At 45.1% G+C, this 19478-nt stretch overlaps 2 protein-coding genes across 2 annotated transcripts in view; one reads left to right on the forward strand and one right to left on the reverse strand.

The window, feature by feature from the left end:
* dzank1 (double zinc ribbon and ankyrin repeat domains 1) overlaps positions 1 to 3921 on the forward strand; it is a 29643-nt gene extending 25722 nt beyond the window's left edge. Inside the window, 5 exon segments of the mRNA XM_049571176.1 lie at positions 47 to 108; positions 238 to 315; positions 406 to 533; positions 2856 to 2930; positions 3397 to 3921. Coding sequence (XP_049427133.1) covers positions 47 to 108; positions 238 to 315; positions 406 to 533; positions 2856 to 2930; positions 3397 to 3559 — 506 coding nt within the window. The 3' untranslated portion in view covers positions 3560 to 3921.
* Positions 3922 to 8481: 4560 nt separating this feature from the next.
* Positions 8482 to 16738, reverse strand: kat14 (lysine acetyltransferase 14). The gene is made up of 10 exons (XM_049571165.1): positions 16480 to 16738; positions 16160 to 16281; positions 14472 to 14593; positions 12774 to 12946; positions 12239 to 12673; positions 11554 to 12149; positions 10881 to 11014; positions 9617 to 9792; positions 9338 to 9528; positions 8482 to 9186 (listed from the first exon to the last, which is right to left on the reverse strand). Exons 1-10 carry the CDS (start codon positions 16736 to 16738, stop codon positions 9013 to 9015), a joined length of 2382 nt encoding a protein of 793 aa, XP_049427122.1. The 3' UTR covers positions 8482 to 9012.
* Between the last annotated feature and the right edge of the window lie 2740 nt (positions 16739 to 19478).

Below are 19478 nucleotides of genomic sequence, written 5' to 3' on the forward strand. Positions count from 1 at the left end.
CCCAGCGTTCCTCAGTGGTTTGTTGGTTTGTTTGTTTGTCTGACAGGAAGTGATCCGTCTCCAGGTGTGACGAAGCCGCCCAGACTGAACCTGACACCAAAACCTCCGGTAAGAAACCATCAGTCTGATAATGAAACAGAAGAAGAGGACAAAGCTGGAGTTCTTCACCTGAGTCTACCTGCCTTCCTGTTCAGTCAGAAGTGAAATCTCCTCTCTGATTGGTTCTCCTGGTTCCAGGTGAAGGACGTGCAGCTGCTGAAAGAGCTTAGTCCGGGTCAGGGTCAAGTCAGTGTCATCCAGCAGCTCCTGGATCAGGTATGCCTTTGTAGCCAATCAGCAGCCTCCTCTGGATCACCTGACACAGTTTCCACTGATTGGTCTGTTTGTGTCTTCATTTTCCACCAGGGGGCGGATCCCTCCTGTTGCAGCAGTGATGGCCGACATGCTCTGGCGGTCGCCGTGCTGAACGGCCACCATGATGTCCTTCCTGTTTTAGTGCAGAGAGGAGCCGCCGTCGATCAGCAGTCTGGACTGTAAGACGTCAAACAACAGACCTGAGATCAGCTTCAGTTCTTCATGACTATCACTGCCGACACGAGAAAATCACATCTGCTCAGTTTTGAACAACATGTTTGGATATTATCAAGATAATTTCTCAGTATTTTACAACAAATTATTCTGTTTTTACAAAAACGTATCTGTTATATCACAAAATCCACAAAAACCAGCGAATCTGGTTAAAACTCGCTTTTCTCATTACCATTTGTTGTATCGTTGATGTAGCTGAGACATAATGTCCATATTTAAATGTTTCTGTCGACACCCTGATGCCCTCCACCTGCAGGGACAGGCATCAGGGTCGGCTGCACTGTGTGCCAGGTGGCAGGCGCTGCAGGCACCCGGCTGTGCTCCGCCCTGGCATCGCAGACCGTCTCCAGAGACGTGGAATGTCTAGATATACTTGGAGCTGTCAGCTGATAACCACCTGGTGGTAAATTGGATCAAATGGCAGGGAGGCTGCTGGACAGACCTGGTAAACCTAAACATGTAGTGAGGGTGAACTGGGAAAGTCTGGCTGAGGCCCCTGTTTGAATTCTTCTCCAGGTGGGAGCTGAAGACCTCGAAGACCTTTTTTAAGGTATTTTTTGTGGTCAGAAGGTTGTTGGTGCCTGTCGTGGGGGCAACCTCAGAACCCACTGATGGACACCAAGGGTGAAGGAGGCCTTTCAGGCTTGGTTGGTCAAGGGATGTCCTGAAGAAGCAGACAGGTGCCGGTAGGCCAGAAGGGATGCAGCTGTGGTATTCACCAAAGAAAGAACCTGGGTGTGGGAGAAGTTTGGGGAGGATATGGAGAAGGACTTTCAGTTGGCCTCAAGGAAGTTCTGGCAAACCGTTAGACGCCTCAGGAAGGGAAAGCACAGCTTATCTCAGACTACGTTCAGCAGGGGAGAAGAGCTGCTGAGCCAGACTGGGGATACTGTTGAGAGGTATAAAGAACACTTTTAAGAACTCCTGAACCCGGCCATCATATCCTCCATGGAGGAGACAAAGTCTGAAGACTTGGGGGAACTCTCGTTCATATCCCTAACAGAGGTCTCTGAGGTAGTCAGAAGCTCCCCAGCAGCAAGGTTCCAGGTGTGGATGAAGATGATGAAGTCTGTGGACATTGTTGTGCTGTCTTGGCTGACACACCTTTTCAGTGTTGCGTGGAGGTCAGGTACGGAAATTATGGAGTTGTGGTTCTCATTTTTTAAAAAAAGGGGACCTGAGGGTGTGCTCCAATTATCAGGGTATCACAATGATCAGCCTCCCAGGGAAAGTTTACTCCATGGTGCTGGAAAGGAGGCTCCGATTGTTGAACCTGAGATTCAGGAGGAGCGATGCAGATTCCGTCTTGATTGTGGAACGGTGAACCAGCTCTTTACCCTCACAGGGCTGCTGGGGGTCATGGCAGTTTGTCCATCCAGTCTACATGTGCTTTGACTTATGATCATGTCCCCAGCTGTCCTGTGGAATACGGGTACCTAGGCTGCTGTTAAGAGCCATCTGGTCCCTGTATGACCAAAGTGAGAGCTGCGTCTGAACACTCGGCACAAAGTCAAACACGTTTTCAGTGGGTATCAGACTCCAAACATCTGGATCGCCCCCTGGTGGCTGGCTGCAGTACAGGTCATAAATCCTACCCCCTTCATGTTAGCAGACAGGACATTGGACAGAGTTTTTCCCAAAGATGTTTTCTGTCATTTTCAGGTCGTTCTCACGCTGAGGTTTGTTCGAGTGTTTGTTTTTCTGATCACTTTGGTTTTAATCAGTTATTTAAATTAAAAAGGGGGTGTGACATCATGATTGACAGCTGTGTACTCGTGATCAAAAGTGCTGCTTGTGATTGGTCGTGTGGGTGTATGGGCGGGAACCCAAGATCATGACGTCAGCTACACAAGATGGCAGCGGCGGTATGAGAGACATTTTGGCTTCACTTTTGTACAGTAGGAAGCGGAGACGCGTCGTCCATCTTTATATACAGTCTATGGTTCAGACCAAAGAGAAAGCGATGTCAGTAAATGTTTGAGACAAATTTCATATAAAGTCAATGCCAAGAAAAACTGGAGTCCAAACGTCCTGAAGTCACCACGTGAACCAAACATTGCACAAACTGACAGTTTACATCAGTTCAGATTTTCATAACAATGAACGGAATCAAGGAGCTACCTGACACGTTGAGACAGACGCAACCTGAATAACATTTAAAACCTCCTGATCCTCCTCCGAACACACATAACACACAACACAACCAAAACATGCAAACATCTCTGAAAAACAGAACCAACATGTCTGACAAGTCTCCTCCTCCTCAGGATGAAGAACACAGCTCTGCATGAGGCTGCAGCTCTGGGCTCTGAAGGTCTGCAGTGTGCTCAGGTCCTGCTCAGGTATAACACACCTGTACGAACACATCTCTGACATGTGACCTCTTTATGACTCAGAGAAAATTGCTACTGGTACTTTTACTAACAGAACTGATTCCAGTACTGCTGCACCTGAACACGTATCCGCCGGTCAGTGGTAAAATACCTGTGAACCTGTTGTGGAGCTGAGCCGCTGCCTTGGTACAAAGGGACTCCAACTCTTCTTTCTATAAAGTCAAATGACAAAAAGACGTTTGTTATTTTTCTTATAAAATGTTTTCCTGGATGAAGAAGAGTTTATTTTTTCACACTCACAGAAACACATCTGAAAAACTGTGAGGTCACCTGGTTTCTTTAGGATCCTCCTCCTGACTGGTTCGACAAGTTTCCACAGATCTCACAGAAATTATTTATCCACTGTTGTTGCTCCTCCCACTTCCTGATGTCAGAGTGACATCATCATGACATTCTCCTCTCTTTCCGGTTACAGCTGTAAGGCCACTGTGAGGCGGAGGAACGCCAGGGGTCAGACGGCGTACGACGTGGCGGTGGACTCGGGCTGTAACGACATGGTGTCTCTGCTGGCTGCTCGGACCGGACTGGACTTACTGGGTAAACTGGGAAAACCCAAACTGAACCTGGATGTTTTCTGACAGTGAGAACGAAACCAACAATCTGCTGGTTTGATGTGGAGCATCCAGATGTTGGGAAAACTGGATCCATATGTAAAACATGTTTACTCTTAAAACAACATCAAGTAATGAAGTATTTTAGACCTGTGGTACAGACAGTACTCATATTAGTACTCTTACTGCTTTGTGGTTGGATGTGTTGGTTCACTGGACGTGTTTCGTTTCAGATACTTTTTCATGAACACTGTTCACCAACTTAAGTCTGTCTTTGGTACTTTGAATTATTTTCTGTTAAAAAAATGAACTTCAAATAAAACCACAAGTGTGAATTTGAGATCCAAGCTGTCATGGACTGTTTAAAGTTGAAAGCTGTTTATGTACAAAAATAAACAGGTGGGACAGAGACGCTCATGTGTTTACGTTTAACTGTGCGTTCACACCAAACGCGATGGACGCGATGAACGCCACAAGTTTCCATTCAAAATCAATGTAAATGACGCGATGACACGCAATGTCGCTTCGGGCGACACGTTTCAGGCGATAAGAGCGACGCGATGAAGCGATGACGCGCCCATCACCTCATTGCGTGTCGCTTTCAGTTGAAAAATTTGAACTTTTCAAGCGACATCGCGTTACGCTGTGCCGTGACATTCAATCAGCGGGCCAACGGGTCCTCAAACTGGGCCAGCGTCAGCCTGAAGTACCGCTGGAAACGACCGTCATCCAGACACAGCTCTTGCAGGAGGTGATGATATTCACCCAGCTGTGTGCGTTTCTGGAGGATATTGTGAACCCAGACACGGTGGCGTTTGGGTCTCCGATCCAAATCAGATGTCCGCAACAGATAAAGAGCAGCTACGATAGTTAACTCAGCCATGGTTGACGAGAAAATTGCGGGAGGAGGGTTGCATCATCGCGATTGAAGCAATGATCAAAAAGGTGACATTTGTGATCAAGCGACGCGATACTCTCGTTATGGCCGATGACATCGCGTCCATCGCGTTTGGTGTGAACGCACAGTACAGCTCTCACAAGCCACGCCCTTCTTTGACAACACTGTCACCTCCTGTTGGTCAGCTGCAGAAATATTTTGGGAAGACGCTTCATTAAAAATATCCACAGAGTTTGGTGATGTTTGGACAAACTCATTGATTTATGACACAAATGTTCACAAAGCCTGTTCACGTGTTTGGAGCTGGTGGCGCCCCCTGTTGAGCCATTTTAAAATTTTACACATGGTTTATGCATTTGTGTTTGTGTTATGGCACCACCATTGTTTTGCTTTTGCAGCGCCCCCTGCTGTCTTACTATTCTGCCAACAGGCTTTTTCAAAACTGTCACATTCCTGGCCTCAGAACTTCTACAAATCTTAATTTGTCCCTCCTCTCAGGTGTCTTCCCACAGGCCTTAAACACTGCAGTCATCTAGCAGTTCTTCGAAGACAACAAGAGAATACGTTTCCTGCACAAAATACGTGTGGATGCTGACAGCTGAAATGCAGAAATACAAAAAAAAATTGCCTAAAGAAGCTCAAACGCATCAACTACACCGCTGAAAAAAACTGAAAGCTACAACGTAAGACGCGCAAAACTGGAAGCTGAACTGCTTCACATGAAGATGTTAAGAAACACACTGCTAGAAAAGGTCAAAGGTTTAACATCAACTGAAAAGGCTGAAATTAGAAATGCTGAAGCATCCAAATTAATCTATATTTTTAAAGTCATTACTAAAAGTGTGTGTCATATAGAAACTAAAGTGATGGTCAAAGTTGTCACAATGAAATTTAAGGTGTGCTGATGGTGGGTGCAAATGGTGGGTGGCGGTCCGAAAGTGAGTTGCAGATCCATTCTGAATGGGCTGCTAGTGACTCTCTGAGGTGTCAAGTTTGTCAAAAAAAAACCCACTTTATTTTGAAGTGCAGTGAGTATCATGCACAGAGTTTTTATATGAAGTGCTGTTTCCTGCTGTAGAGTGAGTGACTAACAGACAGCTACTTGACAGACATGAAACTCTTTCAACAACACGGCAAAACTCAAGTATGCCGCTGAGTGTATTAAACCGTGTGGACCTTGAACTGATGACGGAGGAGAAATCTGCACCGCTTGGGAACTGCTGACGTACACTGAACTGTGATTTATATTCTACAAATACTTTAACTGATTTGAACTGTAAGTTTTATTCTTGTATTTTTATACCTGTCTCAGTATATTTTGACTTTTTATTTTCTGTTCTTTGAAGAATTGCTTTAAAACGTCTTTTTACACTGTGTTTCTTTTGCACCTTGTCTCGCTGCATTTGATATTTTACGTGGGAAACAGCGTTGCTCTGTTGCTGAAATGTGCTGTAGACATAAACCTGCCTTGCCTTAATGGCCAATTTCATTGAAACTTTCAGGGATTATTCCTGCAACTTTTGAGATGATTGGCTCAGTCAGTCGTTGTGGAGTTAGGTCTAAATATGTGCTGAGCCACGCCCCCTCTGAAGTTCACTGGATAATAATTCAAAATGGCAGATAATCTAGTTTCACAGACTTTAATGGTTCTTGAGGCTTTTTTGTCAAGCACATTCAGCTGGGTGTCGAATTCCAACACAGTCCCTCTTATGGTGTGAGGGGAGCGTGGCTTTTCCAAAATGTCTGGGTCTTAGTTACAGCGCCACCATCAGGCTGATTGGGGTTATCTTTCTTTAGCAGGATTTGCACACAACTTCCAGTCAGTGGTGAAAATTAACATGTCTATGCTGCAACAGCTCGTTTTTTTCTGAAGAAAAAAATAATTAAATTCACATAACAACAACGACAGTCTTCCAGGCCGTCAGTCTTTAACCACGAATAACAAAATCATCTAAAGTGAATATTTAGTTTCAAAAAGCCTCCTGCTGAACTTCTCTCCTCGTACTTTTTATCCACAGTCCTTTTTTAATCATCTTATTTTAGCTGTCGCCTGGTTCAATGTTACACTGGGGCGATCACTTAATTGGCCTAAAAGGTTCTGCACTGAGCTGGTTTAAATCTTGTTCACGTTCATAATGAATCGTCATTACGTACCAAAGTTTGTTTTGGAGTTCCGCAAGGTTCTGTGCTCGGACCAATCCTATTTACTCTATATATGCTTCCTTTAGGTAACATCATTAGAAATCACTCTATAAATTTCCATTGTTATGTGGATGATACTCAGTTGTATTTATCAATGAAGCCAGAAGAAAGTAATCAATTAACTAAACTCCATAACTGCCTTAAAGACATAAAAACTTGGATGAGCACCAATTTCCTGATGTTAAATTCAGACAAAACTGAAGTTATTGTTCTTGGCCCCAAACAACTCAGAGACTCTTTATCTGATGACATAGTTTCTCTAGATGGCATTGCTCTGGCCTCTAGCACTACCGTAAGAAACCTCGGAGTAATATTTGATCAAGATTTGTCTTTTAATTCTCATTTAAAACAAACCTCACGGACTGCATTTTTTCATCTGCGTAATATTGCGAAAATTAGGCCTATCCTGACCCGAAAAGATGCAGAAAAATTGTTCCACGCTTTTGTTACCTCTAGGCTGGATTACTGTAACCCTCTATTATCAGGTAGCTCTAGTAAGTCCTTTAAAACTCTCCAGCTAATTCAGAATGGAGCAGCACGTGTACTAAGAGGAACTAAGAAATGAGATCAGATTTCTCCTGTTTTAGCTTCTCTGCACTGGCTCCCTTTAAAATCCAGAATTGAATTTAAAATCCTACTGTTAACTTATAAAGCTCTAAATGGTCAAGCTCCATCATATCTTAGAGAGCTCATAGTGCCATATTATCCCACCAGAACACTGCGCTCTGAGAACGCAGGGTTACTCGTGGTCCCTAAAGTCTCCAAAGTAGATCAGGAGCCAGAGCCTTCAGCTATCAGGCTCCTCTCCTGTGGAATCATCTTCCTGTTACGGTCCGGGAGGCAGACACCGCTCACATTTAAGACTAGACTTAAGACTTTCCTCTTGATAAAGCTTATAGTTAGGGCTGGCTCAGGCTTGCCCTGTACCAGCCCCTAGTTAGGCTGACTTAGGCCTAGTCTGCCGGAGGACCCCTATAATACACCGGCACCTTCTCCTTCTCTCTCTCTCTCTGTATTATATTACTGCATCGTGCTACCTCGGCCATTCTGGATGTCACTAACTCGGCTTCTTCTCCGGAGCCTTTGTGCTCCACTGTCTCTCAGATTAACTCATATCACAGCGGTGCCTGGACAGCGTGACGTGTGTGGTTGTGCTGCTGCCGTGGTCCTGCCAGATGCCTCCTGCTGCTGCTGCTGCTGCCATCATTAGTCATACTTCTACTGTTATTACACACATGACTATTGTCACACATGTATACTGCCAGATATTAATACATACTTTCAACATATTGTACCACAGTAGCCAGAACTATAACTATAATATTATTACTTTCAATAATGTTGTTGTAAGATACTGTCATTACCTGCATCTCTCTCTCTCTCTCTCTCTCTCTCTCTCTCTCTCTCATTGTGTCATACGGATTACTGTTAATTTATCATGCTGATCTGTTCTGTACGACATCTATTGCACGTCTGTCCGTCCTGGAAGAGGGATCCCTCCTCAGTTGCTCTTCCTGAGGTTTCTACTGTTTTTTCCCTGTTAAAGGGTTTTTTGGGGAGTTTTTCCTGATCAGCTGTGAGGGTCATAAGGACAGAGGGATGTCATATGCTGTAAAGCCCTGTGAGGCAAACTGTGATTTGTGATATTGGGCTTTATAAATAAAATTGATTGATTGATTGATTGATATTTCTTTCTTTACCTGCAGAGGGCAACGTCAGCACATCACCTGCTGTGGAACTTACAGCTCCCCCTGCTGGACAAACTGCAGTCTGCTGAATGTGCCGGAAGGGAAGAGACGCCAGTTCATGTGCTCATGTTTCACTTCTAAATATGAATCAGCTGCTAAACTTTGATTATTAAACTTGTTTTGGTTTTAATGTCTCAGAAACATTCAGAGGAAAAACAAGTTCACTGAGAAACTGGACCACAGGAGACATCAAGTGGCGTGAATCAAACGTAACATCACGTCATCAGTCAAGAATTGACCAGCTCACATATGGAAGCAGACATTATCAGACTTAATGATACTTTGATCTGTCCAACATGAAACGATGTGTTTTCTGACATCAGTCGAGTTTCTTAGTTGTAAATTTCTTCTGAAAGCACCAAAGGTCACATTTTCCATGACACCAAAGATCCTGTGAGGTTTGATTTTGTCAGTATTGTGTGGCTCCAGCAGACGTCGGTCTGTAACTGGAGAGTCAGTGATGAATCTTTGGACTGACTGAAAACCTGCGCCCCTCTTTCAACCGCATCTGTCCAGGTGTCTTTGAGCCAGGCATCGTGCTGCACACTGGTTGTTGTTCAGCTGTCTCCTCAGGACTGACTGGGCTTCAGCAGGTCCTGCAGGTGGACTCAGGTGTTGACAGAGTCTTGGTCTCAGCGTCTCAGTCGGAGGAAGAAAGCGTGGCGGCACTCAGTGCTGTCCACAGGATAATATTTATCATAGAAGTCCAGAATGTACTCCTCCGCTTTGAAACCAAACTTCTGATAAAGCAGCATGGCGGGATTACTGGCCGACACATGCAGTGTCACGTCTTTCCCCATACAAGTCTGAAAAACACAAATACATGACTGAAAAAACACAAAAAACGCCTTTAAAAACATAAAAAACATCTGAAAAATACCACGTCCCAACAACACAACATTTCTTGAAAACACAGAGGGTTTTAATATGGACGGACTGTGACCTCTGGAGCCTCACCTGGATGAGATGGTAGATCATAAAGGTACCAATGCCGGCTCTCCTCCATTCAGGATGGACCAGCAGGAAGGAGATGTAGGCCTCATTGTACTTCACATCAGGCACCATGAAACCGAAGCCGATGACGACTTTCTTATACAGGACGACCACGCTGAAGTCTGGGTATTGCAGACACTCTGACAAGTCCACACCTGCAGGAGGAAAAAGACAAAACAATTAGAGAGACAGGTTCACAGTAGTGTTGTTCAAGGTAAGTAAGATGATGTGTGTCTTTGCTACCAGGCCAGAAGCTGTCATGACACATGGCGTTGACAGAGGGAATGTGGTTTGGCCGGACATAGCAGTAGTCGATGGGGGCGCTGGGTTCAGGGACCCAGTCGGGTTCCTTCCTGTGAGGATATGCTTTAATCTCTGCCAACAACCTCAGCTTCACTGGACGACTCTCATAATCCCTCCTGAAAAGCAAACATAGAGAGGTACTATTACTGTGCTACCTACAACAATTACTTCAACTGACGAGATGACATTGACGCGCAGATGTCAGGGGGTAGATAATGTCACAAAACGTAAGGCTTTCAGGACTTTCTCTATCTACCGGACGTTAAGAGGACTCTTTCGACCCAATGGAAGGTTTGAGGACCCTATCTAACCCATTAAAGGGTTTTTTGGGGAGTTTTTCCTGATCAGCTGTGAGGGTCATAAGGACAGAGGGATGTCGTATGCTGTAAAGCCCTGTGAGGCAAATTGTGATTTGTGATATTGGGCTTTATAAATAAAATTGATTGATTGATTAATTGATTGAACAAAAGATTTTGGTATTTTCTGTACCCCAAGGAAGGTCTTGGGACTCTCTCTTCCTGATAGAAGATTTTAGGACTCCCTTTACCTAACAGAAGGTCGGAGGACTCTCTCTGCTTGACAGAAGATTTCGGGACTCTTTCTCCCTGACAGAGGGTTTGAGGACTCTCTACCTGATGGACGGGTTTGAGGACTCTATACCTGATGGACGGGTTTGAGGACTCTATACCTGATGGACGGGTTTGAGGACTCTATACCTGATGGACGGGTTTGGGACTTACTCCATCTGACGGAAGGGTCTGAGGACTCTCTCCCTGACAGAAGGTTTCAGGACTCTTACTGATGGAAGGTTTGAGGACTCTTTCTACCAGACAAAAGATTTCGGGACTCTGTACCTCAAGGAAGGTCTTGGGACTCAGTCTTCCTGACAGGTTTCAGGACTCTCTCTACCTGACAGAAGGTTTCAGGACTCTCTCTACCTGACAGAAGGTTTCAGGACTCTCTTCACTTGATGAAAGGTTTTGGGAATCTATATACCTGACACAAGATTTGAGGACTCTCATTACCTAACAGAAGGTTATAGGACTCCCACAACCTGCCAGAGGGTATCTGGACTCTGCACTCTCTGTACCTCAATGAAAGTTAGAGAGCTCTTTCAACCTGACACAAAGTTTGAAGACTCTCTACCTGCCAGAAGGTTTTGGGACCCTCTTTACCTCATTAAATATTTTGGGAAGCTCTTTACCTGATGTATGGTTTCAGGATGCGAGAGGTGTATGGACTCTTGATGCTCTGGTCCAAACTGCCTTCTGCTCCCATCAGACGATGCCAGAAGGACACCGAGTGCTGCTGAACGCCCCTTCTGCAAGAAAAGTTGGTCTGCACACAAACACATTCATGTACAGTCTGCATCAGTGATTCACTCTGTGTTCTTCAAAAGAGCTTCATCATCCACGAATCAAAAGCAGTTGGCTGGAACAACAGTCGTCAAACGCTTACCAAAGGCATGTTTCATTTAAACATTTTACTGCTGCTCTGTTAGTAACGAACATTATAGACGGGTAGCAACGTAACTATAAGAGCAGTTTCTCTGATACTCTGTTTCAAACGACAGCTGGCAGAGTTCAGAACCATGTTCAGACCAATTTCTCCGTAAATGATATTTAAATAATTTACAACAGTTTTAACATATGTGTAAACATACGCACCAGCTACCATCATCAATTTTTCCAAAAGCAACATTAACAAAAAGTCATCTTGAGGTTACATTGCTTCCTTAACATTATCCAATTCCGGCTGAAATAGGATGCTAGGACACAACGTAAGGCAGGGATGTGCGTATAAACCAGTGGGCTACATCAGATGGACAGTGTAAAAGATTTCAGACTGACTAACACCAGGATGAATGTTGACAATACCTGGAAGCGATCAAGAATACGCAGCTCCTGGCTGTTGGTGCAGTATTTTCCCATGGCTCCTCCTCGCATGAGATTCCCCACCCCTTGGGCGCCATAGATCCCTCCCACCAGGCTGAGGGTAGCACTGACAGCCCGGTCAATGTCCAGCAGGGGGAGCCCTCTCTGCCTCTTGGCCTGACGAACCAGCAGCTTCCTGTGGAGGCGTTTGGCCTGTGGAGTGACAGCCAAGGCCAGGGGGCAGGCATCCAGCCGACGCAGCAGCATCCTTTCCTCGTAAAGACTGAGGGGAGCGAAGCGAGGACTCTGTGAGATGCCGCCAGCTCCGTCTGTTTTCTCAGGATGAGTTATCCTCCTCCGCTCAGGCCCTCCAGCACCAACACACCGGCCAGTGGAGAGAGACGGACCTTCACTGCGTCCCACTGGCTCTTCAAAGTCATCCTCGCGCTCGCGGCCTTCATCGTCCTCGCTCTCTGCTTCACATTTGATGTGTGGGGGTGCTGGCCGGAGCTTCTTGCGGGCAACAAGGTTGGCGCTAGGGGGAGGAATGTACTCCATCCCTGGGTCAATCATTCCCTCCGTCTCCATCTCTTCATCGTCTGAAGGTCCAAGCAGGTTTTAACATCATGTTAAAACAAAACTACTCACAACAGACAGAAAACAGTGGATGAATCAAACATTAACTCACCGTGGAACAGAGCCTGTGGAGGCATGGCGTCTGGGATGAGGTCCGCCTCCGACAGCAGACTGGGTGTTGCTGAATGAGATGCCGGCGTCCCCGGGGCAGAGAAATCAGGTGAAGGTGATGGTGACGGGCTGGTGAGTGGTGTTCTGTCTGATGAGCTGAGGGAGGAGAAATCAATGACTTCACCTTTTTCCAGGACGAGGTCAGGCCGGCGCCCTGCACTACCTCCACGGCCTCCTCCCAGTTTGACCGGCGTGGAGGAGGCACTACGGTCGGTGTAGCCTCCCACTGCCTCTTTCTGAGCACGCCGGATGTCTTTGGCCTCTTGTGTGCGACAGCGCTTCTCCTTCAGCTGCATGGCGTTCTCCACAGGGTTTCTGGCTCCACGCTTCCTAAGGCCCTCCACGGTGATGATCGGGTCCAAGGCAGGTTTCGAGGCTGCCGGAGAAAAAAAAAATCAGCTCAGTGTCATTTACCTGCAGAGGTTAACCGAGACCTTTGGCCACAGCTCTCCTGGATCAGTGCAGGTGGCGGTTACCTTTAGCCTTAGTGATGGATTTGTCCACCTCCGGCCGCAAAGTTGGAGGTCTGTTCTGGACCAGCTTCCACCATCCAGGCTCACCAAACTCCTGCGCTCCAGACCGGAAGAAAGTAGGACTGCCGACCGACAGGCAGCCGGCCACCGTGCTCCACCATGTTGATGTCTTCTTCCTGCAGAATAATGTGGGATTCATACTTCTGTATTGAATCGACACCGTACCCCACACTGTAGCCTGACGTGCACCTCCCCAGAGATGTAACTCCACAGTGTCACAGTGACGCAGACCTCCTGTCTGTCTCTGTGAGCTGAAACCATTTCCCTCAGTGGAAACAAAGATTTGATTTACTTTAATTTCACAGATAAGAAACAATAAACTGTGAAGACAATAAAGCCTCCACACACTGTGTGTGATTTATCCTGGCTGAAATATGAGCAGAGCAAATCTCTGCTAGCTGCTAGGCTAATTTATACAATGTAAAATGCCATAGGCTTGTGCTAATAACGTTAGCATGTTGTATTTGCTTGGAAAACGTGTTTAGTATAAGTATGTTTTTTTCAGTGAACCATTTGAGTTGTGTGTTTAATGTGTGTATGTGTTTAACGTGTGTGTTTAATGTGTGCTTACTGTGTGTTTACTGTGTTTACTGTGTGTTTAATGTGTGTCTAATGTGTGTTTAATGTGTGTTTGTGTTTAACATGTTTGTGTGTGTTTAACGTGTGTTTAATGTGTGTATGTGTTTAACGTGTGTGTTTAATGTGTGTTTTTATCGGTGTCTTTAATGTGTGTTTAACGTGTGTTTTTATCGGTGTGTTTAACGTGTGTTTAATGTGTCTGTTTAATGTGTGTTTTTAATGTGTGTTTAACGTGTTTTTATCGGTGTGTTTAACGTGTGTTTAATGTGTGTGTTTAACGTGTGTTTAACGTGTGTGTTTAACGTGTGTTTAATGTGTGTGTTTAACGTGTGTTTATGTGTTTAACGTGTGTTTAATGTGTGTTTAACGTGTGTTTAATGTGTGTTTGTGTGTTTAACATGTGTGTTTGTTTAACGTGTGTGTTTAATGTGTGTTTTGAATCAACTAAACTTTACAGCACTTGACAGAAACTCCGCCACTGACTAGTGTTTTGGAGGTGTAACTGCAGAGTGACACAGACACACCACCACACAAGTAAACATGCTCACAAAAGTGTCTGCCACGTGCGCATAGAGTCTGCAAGTGGTATAATCTAGCCAAGTAAAAAGCTCCTTTAGACGGTCGGATCAAACACTGAAACAGGAATCATCTGTCCATTGGAGAATGGTCCATCCTGATGGGAAGTGCTGAACCAGGGTCATGTGGATACTGAGGGAACAGGAGAGGTGCAGTGACCAGTTACACCTCAGATCATCAGCATTTTTTTTTACCCTGTGCTTCGCCGTCTGTAGGCCGTTTCCACCGCAGGAAGTTGGTTCCGTGGTGAACTAAGAACTTTTTGAGAAACTCAGGAACTAGTTCTGTATTTTCCACCAGAGTAACCAAGCACTAGATTTAGTTCCAGGTGGCAAAAGAAGTCAGTTACCTGCAGTTAGTGAACATGAGGCCATGTGTACGTGGTCACACCACCAGAGACATGACATGACAACAGTATAATACAAACAGGTCAGTATACGACATCATGTTAATAACAGTATTAATATAAATATAAATTCCAGTGACCTTGTTCCCAGCAGGAAGTTCCAGTGTCGGCCAATAAAAGCGCAGATGTCCTCTTTCCACCTGAAGTAACCTTGTCGGCCCGTCCCCTCCAGAGACAGATTGTACATGGCCAACATCACCACCTGACACAAAGACAACGCACAAATATTTTCACAACCAACAGAAGCCTTTAGCTTTAGTTTTCATATATCAGAGGTGTGTGTGTGTGTTGTTGTTTATGTGTGTGTGTGTTCACAGTGAGTTCAATAAATAGCTCTGTGTTTAGAGCCAGCAGAGCCAATGGTGTACGGCGGCAGACCTCCACCGTCAAGCCCCACCCCCAACCTCAAGCAGAACACCAACACCACCAGTTTAAATACTCGACTCCACACTTGTGTTCAAAACCACGACAAGAAGCAGAAGATCCAGACACACAAAGTAGAACATGTTGTTTCAATCAGTGCCGTCAGAAGAACCCAGATGTGCAGACTGCGGTTGCACCAGTATCTACTTTCATGAACTGGGAGCTAACGTCAGTGTTAGCTTGCTGGTGACATCAGCATGGCAGCTCAGCTGTTAACCAGAACCAAGAGGACAGAGCAGGTCAGTCTGAGCTGCTCTGCTCTGACTTCCTGTTACATTACCAGTTTATCTTAAGCTCCTCCTCCTTTGTATACAAAGCCCTACATGGGCTGGGACTGAGCTACATCACTAACTCCCTTGTTAACTGTCTGCCTCCAAGAACACTGCGATGACCTGCTGCTGGTTTACTGGGAGAAGAGTGGGGATGCACTACCTGTAGACAGAGAAGCTGCTTGCTGAATGTTTTTATCTGTTCACTTAAACTGGCTCTGACTCTCTTTATGTGGTTCCTGCTGCTGCAGCTCTTTTAACATCTTGATTTTATGATTCATTCTGAGATTTTATGATGTCATGAATTATTTATTTCACCTTCTGCTCATACTGCCCTCACTGTGAAACACTTTGTGCTGCATGTCTTGTCTGAAAGGTGCTGTATAAATAAAGTCTATCATTATTATATCATTACAGCTAACTAATGTTAGCAAACTCATAGGGTTAGTAAAAATTATTCGCTGCTTAATGTGAACGTTACGTGACTTTGTAAGTTTCAGTTATAATGAAATATTAACCTTATGTAGTTTAACTTTGTGTCACTGGTGCTGCTTTAAAGTTTGATGACTTTGTCCCAAACTAAGGTTAAAAGTTGCGTTTTCACTCAGTTGTACCGTGCACGCTTTCACAACGGCAACTTAGTTTACAGCAGAGTGACACCGAGCGTTTCCGTCAATACAGCAACATGATTGGGTGATATCTTTCCTGGTTCAGCTGTGATTGGCTTTTAGGGGGAAGAGACAGGATGGGTCCTGGTGCTGGAGGAGGGGCCTGATACTGGGGGAGGGGTCTGATGCTGGGGGAGGGGTCTGATACTGGGGGAGGGGCCTGATACTGGGGGAAGGGCCTGATGCTGGGGGAGGGGTCTGATACTTGAGGAGGGGCCTGATACTGGGGGAGGGGCCTGATACTGGGGGAGGGGCCTGATGCTGGGGGAGGGACCTGATACTGGAGAAGGGGACTGATACTGGAGGAGGGACCTGATACTGGGGGAGCGGCCTGAGGCTGGCGCTCTGCTGTTCGATGTTGGTCATAATAATCATCACCATCATCAGCAGCAGCAGGTGAGGTTGTACCTGCTGCCAGGTGAGTCTCATCCTCTCGAAGCTCTCCTTTCCGTCCTCGGAGCAGTCGGAGCAGATGAATTTAAAGAAGTTGTCTCCTTTCAGGTAGCTGGGCTGCTCACCTCTGAGCTGAGCTGAGAAACAAACACAAACAGTCACAAACTCGAACTGCTGACGGGACAGAAACAAACCTGGACACCAGCTGAGGACACGGATCTTTGATAACCGAATGTTTTAGTTCGGTGTCATGTCATCGACACTACTGACTCGTCCCCATTCTTCATATTCAGGACGTGATGTGGGACATGGAGGAGCAGATAAATGAGGCTCACCTGCAGGGACCCACTTGTGGCAGCGGTCACAGTAGAAGGACATGTCCTCGCAGGCCCAGCCTCCGTCAGCCTCCTCGCCCACATCACTGGTCAGAGAGTCTCCACTCTGGTCATGTGACAGATCCACCGATCCCTGATCCTCCGACTCCACGATCAGCAGAGTCTCCCCCTCCACCTCCCCTTCCTCCAAACCCTCCGAGGCCGACGTGCAGGCTGCGTCGTCCTCACCTCCGCCCAGCTGCTCGCTGCTGCTGTCCATCTCTGAGCCTCGGTGACACCTGTACAGGTAAACACCAGCTGAGTCACAGCCTGCTGTTTCAGCCATCACAGTTCAACCCTGGATCATCAGTATGAGTCAGCGCAACAAACACTGAGAGGTCTCATGTTCAGGAGACTTCAGGTCACCTGACTTCATGTTTGGTCACCTGAGCTGTGGGCTGAGGAGTCAGCTGAATACAATACTCTTTCATTCATTCAGTCATTCATTTTCCAACATGCAAACTCCACCCACAACTCAGCTTCCCCACCCTGGGTTCAATCCAGGAACCCTCCTGTTGTGAGGTGACAGTGCTAACCACTGCACCACCGTGCCGCCTACAATAATCCAATAAAATACTAGTTTTGCCTGTGATGAAGCTGAGTGAGGGGATGAGATAAAGTCTGGAGCATCTATCCAGAGGCTAAAACCCAAATCTGCTCCACATGACTTAGTTTATTTACTTCAAAAGACGGACATTTATCTGGACCCTGTTTCAGAGAGCAGGAGGAGTCCTGGACCACGTCAGACTCTGTGGCTGCACATTATCAACTTTTCAACAGTGTAGAAATTGACAGAATATCCCTTTAAAGCAACACTTACCTTTCTGGAAATTTTACGCTTTTCTTTGTTTAGGTTAAAATTACAAATCACCATATGTAAAGGGACTGATCCACAAAGTGTGCAGACTGATACAGATGGATTCACATTGAATTATTTGCCTAGATATACAGTAGTGGAAAAAAGTTTTTGGACACCCTTAAAATTTTACACAATCTCAAATATTATCATGAAATATTTGTGGAAAAATCTTTCTTGTGTTTCAAAAAGTGTGGCTGCATTAGACAGATACAAACAAATACAAATTATATTTTTTTGTTTATTGTTTACGAGAAAAACTAACAAAACTAAATTCTTGACAGTTTCAATATGTCAGTTCTCAACATTGTCGGTATCAAAGTCAACAAATAACAAAGAATGTGTTCAAAACTGAACAAAAAATAAATAAACCATCACATCATCAAATTAATATTTAGTAGTCCTGCCATTGGCACGTAGTAGAGCTCTAATCCTGGCTGGCATGTTCCCCACGAGCCTTTCACACTGTTGAGGGGTAATCTTGTCCCATTCTTCTTGAATTACTGCTTTTAATTCTTCTCAATTCTTTGGTTTATGCTTTGAAACAGACCTTTTGATAATCCACCACAGATTTTCAATGGGGCTCATGTCCGGGGATTGAGCTGGCCACTCTAAGACCTGGATACTGTGCTCCTGCAGCCAAGTTCTACTGGCCTTGGATGTGTGGCAAGGGGCATTATCTTGTTGAAACATCCAGTTTTTACCTCGACGGAACAGTGCACGCGCAGAAGGGAGCATGTGGGTTTGGAGAATGGTACAATACTTGGTAGAGTTCAATGTGCCATCACAGACAGTGAGATGACCAACACCAGCAGCACTCATGCATCCCCAAACCATGATACTGCCTCCACCATGCTTGACAGTAGGTACTGTACATGCTTCGCCTGGCCTTCTGCGTACCCTCACATTAGTAGGAGGAAGATAAAGCTGGAAACTGGACTCATCTGACCACAAAATCTTCTTCCAGTTCCTGGCTGTCCAGTTCTTGTGTGCCTGGGCCCAACGACGCCGGGCTAACCTCTGTCTCTCATTGATCAGGGGCTTCTTGATAGCCTTGTAGGACCTTAAGACGTGATCTAAAAGTTGGCCACGTACAGTGCGGGTGGAACACTGGACACCAGTTTGGTTTGACCACTGCTGCTGAAGCTCCTGTGATGTCATTCGGTGGTTTTGCCTGCACATGCGGATCAGGATGCGGTCATTTCTTGCTGAAGAAACCCTTGGACGCCCAGATCTTGGTTTGTCTTCCAAGCTGTTGGTTCGCCTGTATTTCTGCAGAGTGTATCCAACTGCTGAAGGACTGCATCTGCACTTCCTGGCTATCTGGCGGCAGCTGTACCCTTCCTGGCTGAGAATCTTTATCTTCAGGCATGTTTCCTGCGTTAGGTTCCTTGTTTTAGCCATTTTTGTGTCTGAAGAACTTTCAAATGTGCTGGCTTTATGTAGACACGAAGCTCGGCAACAAAAATTGTGTCTTTTAATAAAAAGAACGACCTTCATCACTGGTACCAAAATGAGCCAATACTCAAAATTTCTTATGTATTTTTATGGAACCAATCAATTTTAAGTTTTTAATGGCTTTTTTAGGATTTATTTAGTGTTTTGGCTGTGACTGTACTAAAAGAAATTGCACTTGAAGACCTAAGAGTGATTCTTAATGCAATATTTCACAAATGCATGGGGTGTCCGAAAATTTTTTCCACCACTGTATAGTTACACAATATATGTGCATGTGCATACAAAGATCTACACACTGCTTATACATACATTCTATATCGGCACATATCAACGAACACAGCATATCTGCAGCAAAAAAAAAAAAAAAATAAAATAAAAAAAAAAATAATAATAAATATATATATATATGAATAAATAAATACAAATAAACTAAAATTAAAAATAAATAAATAAACATAAAATGATGGCCCATCATAGATGATGACAGATGTCTACAACAGTTAGAAAGAATGTAGATTATAAAGCCCAAACAGGGAACACAGAAGCAGGACCTGAGGGTAAAAACACGAATGAATAATTTAGTAAATCAAATAGATAATAAAAAGGTTATAAGGAGAAGGAAAAAAAAAAGGGGGGGGGGGCGGCG

The sequence above is a fragment of the Epinephelus fuscoguttatus genome, linkage group LG3, assembly GCF_011397635.1.
Source record: "Epinephelus fuscoguttatus linkage group LG3, E.fuscoguttatus.final_Chr_v1".
Lineage (NCBI taxonomy): Eukaryota > Metazoa > Chordata > Actinopteri > Perciformes > Serranidae > Epinephelus > Epinephelus fuscoguttatus.